Source organism: Alosa pseudoharengus, unplaced genomic scaffold, assembly GCF_046254945.1.
Source record: "Alosa pseudoharengus isolate Yale_2024_CS ecotype anadromous, Long Island Sound unplaced genomic scaffold, YU_APseudo_1.1 YU_APseudo_1.1_scf_2, whole genome shotgun sequence".
NCBI lineage: Eukaryota > Metazoa > Chordata > Actinopteri > Clupeiformes > Clupeidae > Alosa > Alosa pseudoharengus.
Window position 1 is genome coordinate 53,514,669 of NW_027468663.1, and position 10,000 is coordinate 53,524,668.

The window sequence follows — 10,000 nt, forward strand, 5'->3', positions numbered from 1 at the left end:
TATCTCCCATGTAGTGCCCATTAATGGTAAGTTTGGCCAAGTCTGTCTGCTCTTGGGTTTGTTTGGGTCCTAGTTTCTTGAAGGGGGAGTTCCATACATCTGGGGGGGGGGGGGGGGGGGGGGCACTCCTGCTTTTCATGTGCATGGCAGTGGATGTGATGTCATCATGGCAGTGGATGTGATGTCATCTCACCCTGACACTCCCCATGGCGCATACACACACACACACACACACACTTCACCTCCACCCTGCCACGCCCACCCCACCCCCATCAGCTTCACAAGCTCCACCTCCACCTCACGCGTGTGCACATCACCTGTTCTAACCAGCATCTCATCTCACTAGCTGTTACCTTTACACTCCACCTTGACTTCAGATGGAGTCCCCTTGTGTTTGTGTTTGGTTGGGTTCCTGTTGTCAGTTGACTTTACTGTACTGCTTCCTCTATTTTGATGATGTCATCACTCGGGGACATCACTACTGGTTACTATTTGGCCTTGGCATCCCACCACATCTCATGTGTCACCTCAGTCATGAGTCTCTTGCTGTTTCCCAAAGTTGAGCATGCTTCCTTTATAGAATGCTTCCTTGCAAGTCGGGTTCTGCGACGAGGTTCTAGAGGCCTCCCTAGCGTTCTTGGACTCTGCTTTGGAACTCGCTAGTGTGGACGAGCAGGTCGCCGCGGTTCCGCCTGAGTGCTTCGGCTTTTAACTGCACGCTTCTGTTTTGAGAATGGCGCTGCTCCGAAGCATTTCAACACAGAGGATTATGGGTATTTTTGTTCACCTGAGGATCCACAGATGTATCCTTGAGAATTCTCAGAACAAAGAGCTCGAATTTCGGAGTATTCTTAACATTGGAACAGTGCTCGGCGGAGTTCAATAACGTGGCGTCCTTGAAAAGGCTTCCTTGACTTTGGGAAACGGCTTCTCTCTTTCTCTCGATCTCTTTATTTATACAGCTTGTTGAATGACTGGATGGTCATTAAAGTTGTGTTCAAATCTGTGTGTTTGTCCATCTTAAGTGATTGTGGCAGGCAGGACAAAAAAACATACTGGACATAAGGACGAATGGACAGTTGTTTTAAGTTGCTGAAAGTTTTACTGACTGCCCAGGGATAAATAAATAAATTAATAGAAGTGGAGAAGTAAATGAACTAGATGAACAGAAGTGGACGACACTGGACCTGGTGTGACTCTAGCATTTAATCACAATACACAGACCATCTACCGTATAAGGGGGCCTTCACACTGATGTGCTTTATTAACCTTCAAAGCGTGAACATTACAAAGGAGTGAGTGTTGCAAACACGCAAGGTAGAAATTGGTTGTGTACATGCTGCTGCTATGATACGGTATATTTAGCTAAATAGCATGTTGTTGCTATGAAACAGTATGTGATAGTAATGATGATAAGGCAGCCAGTTGAGCAACAACCCATTGTTTGTGCTCCGCTTTTAAAAATGCAAGGCTCGTTGCCACAGTCAGGTGTGTCGTTCAATAGGGAAACAATCGAGTTGAAGCACCTGGAGGTGAAAAAAAATGTTTCAGTCTGAACGGCCCCTCATATAACTAGCAAAACCACATCCTAGCCAAATATATAAGATACTAGTAACAGAAAGTAGCAAAGGCCTTTTGGAGTGTTTTAAGCATCAGTGATGTTAAGCAACCTACACTAAATCATTCCACAGATCTAGGATCAGCTTAGAGGCTCTGGCATGAATCCGTATCTGCTCAGGGTCAGATCTGTTTCAGAGAGGCATCTGCTGTCTGAAACGATGAAGGCCGCAGTCTGATCTGTTAGCCAGAGCAGTCCATTCAGCCTGGTGTCTGTGGTGTGTCTGTGGTGTGTGTCGTCCCAGCCCGTTGTCTGTGGTGTGTGTTGTCCCGTCTCTTCTCACACACTAGTGCTCCATATCATGGTCATCTGCCACCCCATCACCGGCCACCTCATCACACCTCTGGGTTTGCTCACGGAGAACGCCTCGTCAGGAACGACTCTTTAGATCACTCCAGCATAGGAGTCTAGCCCATTTGGAACTGAATTGGCTTTTGGGAATAATCATGTGTTCATTAATCAGAAACAAGTTATGTTTGATTTGCGATACATATCATTTCATTTTGTAAAATGAATTTAGTTTCCTTGTTCAATTGTGATAATGTGTTTAATTGAGCTTTTAATTGAACTTCAATTGAGTTACCCTGACAGTGAGCAGACCCAGTGGCAGTCCAGGTAGCAGCTGAGTGTGGTTCTGACCCGGCCCTGACGTGGCCCAGCACCGGCCAGCTGCTATGTGGGAGAAGGTGGATGCTCAGATGAAAAGGTTGTCAGTGTAGTTGTGCTGCTGGTCCTGTGTCTGTGGTGCTAACGTGCCCCCCCACTCATGTGGTCCTTCTGACAGACGAGAGCCAGGCGATGGGCAGCGACACCAGCAGCCTGGTGCAGTCGCACTCGCACTCGCTGACACACACCTTCAAGAAGCAGCGGGATCGGGAGCGCGAGCGCGAGAGGGAGGGGGCAGTGGAGGGCGTGTCCTACCAGACGGGCCAGCTGCACCCGGCCATCCGCGTGGCCGACCTCCTCCAACACATCACCCAGATGAAGTGCTCTGAAGGGTACGGCTTCAAGGAGGAGTACGAGGTAGGAGGCTCTCTCTCTTCTCTCTCTCTTCTCTCTCTCTCTCTTCCCTCTCTCTCTAACTCACTCATTCACTCTCTAATCTCTAAGAGTATGAGGTAGGAGGCTCTCTCTCTCTCTTCCCTCTCTCTCTCTCTCACTCATTCACTCATTAATCTCTAGGAGTATGAGGTAGGAGGCTCTCTCTCTCTTTTCTCTCTCTCTCTAACTCACTCATTCACTAGCTCTCTCACTTCCTATTTCTCTCTCACTCATTCACTCATTAATCTCTAGGAGTATGAGGTAGGAGGCTCTCTCTCTCTTTTCTCTCTCTCTCTAACTCACTCATTCACTAGCTCTCTCACTTCCTATTTCTCTCTCACTCATTCACTCTCTAATCTCTAGGAGTATGAGGTAGGAGGCTCTCTCTCTCTCTTCCCTCTCTCTCTAACTCACTCATTCACTCTCTAATCTCTAGGAGTATGAGGTAGGAGGCTCTCTCTCTCTCTTCCCTCTCTCTCTAACTCACTCATTCACTCATTAATCTCTAGGAGTATGAGGTAGGAGGCTCTCTCTCTCTCTTCCCTCTCTCTCTAACTCACTCATTCACTCATTAATCTCTAGGAGTATGAGGTAGGAGGCTCTCTCTCTCTCTTCCCTCTCTCTCTAACTCACTCATTCACTCATTAATCTCTAGGAGTATGAGGTAGGAGGCTCTCTCTCTCTCTTCCCTCTCTCTCTAACTCACTCATTCACTCATTAATCTCTAGGAGTATGAGGTAGGAGGCCACTGCTCTGAGTACTCTTTCTCTTTTCTTCTCTCTGTGTCTCTCTTGTTGATGTCACATCTCATTTTCTGCCCTCAGTCTCCATAATGATGTGGCTCTACGCTCATTCTTCATATTAGTGTTGCTCTATGCTCATATTAGTGTTGCTCTATGCTCATATTAGTGTTGCTCTATGCTCATTCTTCATATTAGTGTTGCTCTATGCTCATTCTTCATATTAGTGTTGCTCTATGCTCATTCTTCATATTAGTGTTGCTCTATGCTCATTCTTCATATTAGTGTTGCTCTATGCTCATTCTTCATATTAGTGTTGCTCTATGCTCATATTAGTGTTGCTCTATGCTCATATTAGTGTTGCTCTATGCTCATTCTTCATATTAGTGTTGCTCCATGCGTGTTCTTCATATTAGTGTTGCTCTATACTCATTCTTCATATTAGTGGTGCTCTATGCTCATTCTTCATATTAGTGTTGCTCTATGCTCATTCTTTATATTAGTGTTGCTCTATGCTCATTCTTCATATTAGTGTTGCTCTATGCGTGTTCTTCATATTAGCGTTGTTCTATGTGTGTTCTTCATATTAGTGTTGCTCTATGCTCATTCTTCATATTAGTGTTACTCCATGCGTGTTCTTCATATTAGTGTTGCTCTATGCTCATATTAGTGTTGCTCTATGCTCATTCTTCATATTAGTGTTGCTCTATGCTCATTCTTCATATTAGTGTTGCTCTATGCTCATATTAGTGTTGCTCTATACTCATTCTTCATATTAGTGGTGTTCTATGCGTGTTCTTCATATTAGTGTTGCTCTATGCTCATATTAGTGTTGCTCTATGCTCATTCTTCATGTTAGTGTTGCTCTATGCTCATTCTTCATATTAGTGTTGCTCTATGCTCATATTAGTGTTGCTCTATGCTCATATTAGTGTTGCTCTATGCTCATTCTTTATGTTAGTGTTGCTCTATGCTCATATTAGTGGTGCTCTATACTCATATTAGTGTTGCTCTATGCTCATATTAGTGTTGCTCTATCCTCATTCTTCATATTAGTGTTGCTCTATGCTCATATTAGTGGTGCTCTATGCTCATATTAGTGTTGCTCTATGCTCATATTAGTGTTGCTCTATCCTCATTCTTCATATTAGTGTTGCTCTATGCTCATATTAGTGGTGCTCTATGTGTGTTCTTCATATTAGTGGTGATCTATGCTCATATTAGTGGTGCTCTATGCTCATATTAGTGGTGCTCTATGCTCATATTAGTGTTGCTCTATGCTCATATTAGTGTTGCTTTATGCTCATTCTTCATATTAGTGTTGCTCTATGCTCATATTAGTGTTGCTCTATGCTCATTCTTCATATTAGTGTTGCTCTATGCGTGTTCTCCATATTAGTGTTGCTCTATGCTCATATTAGTGTTGCTCTATGCTCATATTAGTGTTGCTCTATGCTCATTCTTCATATTAGTGTTGCTCTATGCGTGTTCTCCATATTAGTGTTGCTCTATGCTCATATTAGTGTTGCTCTATGCTCATATTAGTGTTGCTCTATGCTCATATTAGTGTTGCTCTATGCTCATTCTTCATATTAGTGTTGCTCTATGCGTGTTCTTCATATTAGTGTTGCTCTATGCTCATTCTTCATATTAGTGTTGCTCTATGCGTGTTCTTCATATTAGTGTTGCTCTATGCTCATATTAGTGTTGCTCTATGCTCATATTAGTGGTGCTCTATGCTCATTCTTCATATTAGTGGTGTTCTATGCTTATTCTTCATATTAGTGTTGCTCTATGCTCATTCTTCATATTAGTGTTGCTCTATGCGTGTTCTCCATATTAGTTTTGTTCTACGTTTGTTCTTCATATTAGTGTTGCTCTATGCTTGTTCTTCATAATAGTGTTGTTCTATGCTTGTTGTTATTAAATGCTTTTTTGAGTGGCCATGTCCTTTCTTAGCTAATTTATTACATTTAGTGTCGTTTGTTTCTCTCTCCACTCCTCCTTCTCTGGGAGCACAGCCCATTCTGCATTTCTTGGATACGTGTTGAATGTTCTTCTCTTTCTATCACTTTTTTATCTTCCTGTTTAAATTGCGATGCTTGAATTTATTTTTGTATTTAATTGTTTTTTTGTTTTTATTGCTTTGCTGTCTTTTAATCATTTGTTAGTTTTTTTATGTGCATGTCCTGCGGGTGGATTGGTCGACTTACCACATCTTACACTTCTGTTGATATTTGACGTATGACGTATTTGACGTGATATTGATGTATGTCCACACACATACTGTATGCATGTCCTCCACAACAGCCAGAAGTGCTCCCAAACAGCCACAGCACAATGCAGAACTCTGCATGTCTGCTTTTACTTCACTGTCCCTTCACTGATCTTCTTAACGACTCCCTGAGCACGGGGAGGAACTATGTTTGTACCTGAGGTTAATGAAATTGCTTATAAGTCGGGCAATGTGTCCTGGTCCCCCTGCTCCACTTACCTACCCACAGGATGACTGTGTTACAAAGTCACCACAGCACACACACACACACACACACACACACACACTCACACACACACACACACACACACACACACACACACACACAGTGCAATCATAAGTTATGGAGATGTGTGCCACCTCAGGACCATATCCAAATATTAGCTAGGACCACCCCATACCCAATCAGACACAAGCGGCCCTAATTTAAATGACTATCACAGTGCAAAGTCACTCAATGAGCAATCTCAAGCTATCATGTGGCATCTGGGATCTGGCACCCTGATTGCTTAGGATCTTGCTCATGGTATCAGATTAGCAAATTAGTTGTTGAATTAGCTGTAGTAGACTTTGCACTGTGCTCACCATGTAAATTAGGGTTTGAGATGCTAAATTGACCATATGACACTTTTCAGCCCTGTATCACTTACCCTCTATATCTCTCTCTGATCCATGCTCATTCTGTACCTTAACTTGGGATCAGATTAACGAGGTAAGCCCACACTTTTGGTTCATTCCTTTCTTTTTTTGCTTTTACAGTTTTTTTGTGTGTAGAGAATGTACCTTAGCCAGTTTGACGTTGTATATATGTCTGCTAGTTGTTGTTTTTTTTCTTGTCAGAGACGAGGTAGCTCTGTTATTGTGTGTCTTTCTAATGATCATGATTAGGGTTGGGTTGTCCAACACCGATGCCAGTCACTACACCCACCACCTACCCCCTCACCCCCATGATCCACATCAAAGATTCTAGAGCAGAGTTCTGTTCTAGAATCTTTGATCCACACTAACCATGGAGTCTAACTGCTATTCCATGGTCCACACCAAAGATTCTAGAGCGCTCTGCTATAACGTGGAGAAAGGTATTTAAAGTGACAACACTGGACTAATTTAGTCGGTACACGGCACGCCTCATTTATTACTTACTGATTATGTATTACTTATTGGGGGGGTCTCCCCGAGGATCAGGCCGAGCCGTAGAACTCATCAATATGTACTTTAAGGAATGCAGCAATGAAGGATTCATCTAGCATAACAAATGACAGGAAACAATGGTTGCTATGCATTCATTTCAACTAACACATCTAGTTCATGGTTGATCTTCTCCACACATGATTTGATGTTAAAGAAATAATAATAAAACTTTTACACATTATTTTATCTGGAAGGTCTACAGTAGATTGACCTTTTGTTTCAAAGCTCATTAATTCTAGATTTAGAATATCCAATGAAACAACCCCTTATAAAGAAAGGCATTAAAAGTGCACTTGTTAAAACTTTAATGCACCATATGCCACTTCGGTAGACGTAGCCCAACCCTAACTTGATTTTGAAATTCCACTTAATCCACCGTTCTGTGTGTTTTGTGTGTCAGTGCATGGAGGCAGACCATGCGTCTGTCTCAGGTTCTATTTCCAAATGAATACAATTGATGTGGGCTTGCCTCTGCAGGAGTCCCAGCCTGAGGCCACGAGCACACACAGCGTGAGACACACATCCACATCTATTCAAGTGTGCAATATACACAACATATGGCATAGGTATTCACTTTCATGTGTGTGTGCAACATACACAACATATGGCATAGGTATTCACTTTCATGTGAACAAGTCATTGAGAAGAGGCCATACACAAATCGTTTATATCTGTAGCATATGGGAAAATAGTGATTACTTCTTTCTTCTTCGTTTTAGAAGTGGATTTTACGTTTGATATTTAACACATTTATATCATATGTAATTGAATGTTTAATTCAAGGTAATAACCTTGAATGTGTTCATGTACTGTACGATGAATGCTCTTGGTACAGTAGAATCCTGTCATCGCCTTACAGAATGCAGTGCACACTGATGTCTAAGTATTCCTCCCCACACCATTCATCAGCCCTGCGAACACTCATAATGTTGAGTGGTTGCTAGTAGAGCCCTGCACTCCCGCGGGAGTCCCGCGGGACTCGCGGGACCCAACGCAAAGCAGTGCGACGCGGGACAAATATTGAAAGCTCCTTGCGGGAGCGGGCGGGAGGGAGAGCGCACAGCGCGGGTGCGGGCGGGAGCAGTGATAAGCGGTAGTCCCGCGAATTAAAAAAGTGTTTTAAAATGTAAAATAAAATCATAAATTACCTATTGGTCAATGTATATCATATATATAACACAATGTGCTGGATATTATATTTGGTAGCCTATCTATTAATAAACATTTTTGAATGTAGATTTGCAGATGTGTAATCTCGCACACATTTCCGATTCCGTTCTGCTCTTCCGTATTCTGGCTCTTCCGTTCTGCTCTCCGATCATGGCAGAAGAGCAGAGCTCCTCTAGCGAAACAACACACAATGCTTCAGAAATAAGTGCTGGTCTAAAGAGAGGTACATTCACCGTGAAAAAATCGAAAGTTTTGAAATCAGATATTTGGAAGTCATTCTCACTCGTGTATGACGCAGAAGGAAATCAGTGTTTAATTCCTCAAACCAATGTCAATAACTGTCTTGAGCAGTAGGTGAACGTCGGAATCATGCGGGAATTGCGGGCGGGAGCGGGACAATGTATTACAGTTGCGGGCGGGAGCGGGACTGAAAATCATAATTCTTTGCGGGAGCGGGCGGGAGCGGGACTGAACACTGCGGGAGCGGGCGGGCGCGGGACTGGAAAATCTGTCCCGCGCAGGCCTCTAGTTGCTAGTTTAAATTTGGTTTGGTGTTGTGTGTGAAATATGGTATTTAGGTAGCTATGTGAGTGTGAGTAAGAAAGAAAAAAGAGAGAGAGAGAGAGAGAGGAAAGATGAGATGCCCTTCATGAAGTTCTGTGGCCTTGCTTCTTGCTCTTCACTTGCCGCGCTGCATTGACAGCAGATAAGAGAGCAGCGTCTGTGATGAGGACAGAGCTAATCCAGCCATGAGACACTTTTCCATCTCTGTCAGAGGATTAAAACACACACACACATGGGTACACACTCTCTCATACAAATTCCCTCCTTCCTCCAGACACACACACATGCATATCTCACATGGTTCTAATCCATATGACGTTGCATTAACCAATTTCAGTCTGCTGCTGGAAGGACACAGCCAATCAACTAGCTTATTGATGACTGATCAACTGCTTGTTTTGCTTTTGCTTGATCTTTGCTAATCCACACACACACATGATCTTTGCTAATCCACACACACACACACACACACACACACACACACACACACACACACACACACACACTTCATAGGGACATATCAAAGAAGGTGCTCTTTCTCATCTCCTTAATCTGGTTGTCTCTTCTTCCGTTTATTGTGTTCAGTTTTAATTCCTTGTAACAGAATGTATAAGTGATTTATACCTAGAGACAAAGCTAGTTTGTGTGTGTGTGTGTGTGTGTGTGTGTGTGTGTGTGTGTGTGTGTGGTTATGAGCCTCCTGTAATGTGTTTTGCTAATTTGTCTTAATAGAGCCTGCTGTGCTGCTAGCGTAGCAGAGCTGATTAATATTTATAAGAGTGACGGGCATCAGTGAGTTGATCTGCCTGTGATTAAAGCAGACCTCCGTTCCCCCTCTTACTGATGCCCAACATCCCAGTCTCAGCACACAGCACAACAGGAAACAGCTCAGCGTCTGGCACTGGATGTAGTTCTCTTATATATCTCTACCTGCACAGTCAGCCTTTGCTGACTACATTACCCACAGTCCTCCAGCAGAAGACGGGAACAGCTCGGGGTCTGGCATTGGATGTAGTTTTCTTATATATCTCTACCAGCACAGTCAGCCTTTGCTGACTACATTACCCACAGTCCTCCAGCAGAAGACGGGAACAGCTCGGGGTCTGGCGCTGGATGGTTGTTGCAGCACCGTCTCAGATTTTGTTCCAACCTTGTCCATATAAAGAATGGGTCCTAAAACCAAGGCCTGTAAAACATTGATATCATGAAAAGTGTTATTCATAGGCTGCCCAAGCTTTGTAGGGTGGAGGACAAACATCTTCTCAGCATGGCTGAACCATTCAAAGTTTGTACGGCAATCTCATTGATTTTCTACAAGGCCCTAGATTTGGAAAAAAGTGCAAAAAGATATTGCAAATATTGGCTCAACATAATGAAGTATTTTATTTGCAGACCAAATAA

At 43.1% G+C, this 10,000-nt stretch overlaps 1 protein-coding gene across 1 annotated transcript in view; it reads left to right on the forward strand.

Annotated features, from left to right (window-relative positions):
• LOC143134832 (receptor-type tyrosine-protein phosphatase mu-like) overlaps nt 1-10,000 on the forward strand; it is a 173,619-nt gene that overhangs the window by 129,583 nt on the left and 34,036 nt on the right. Inside the window, exons 18-19 of the mRNA XM_076295513.1 lie at nt 15-26; nt 2,403-2,641. Of these exons, the coding sequence (XP_076151628.1) occupies nt 15-26; nt 2,403-2,641 (251 nt within the window). The remainder of the gene's footprint in view (nt 1-14; nt 27-2,402; nt 2,642-10,000) is intronic.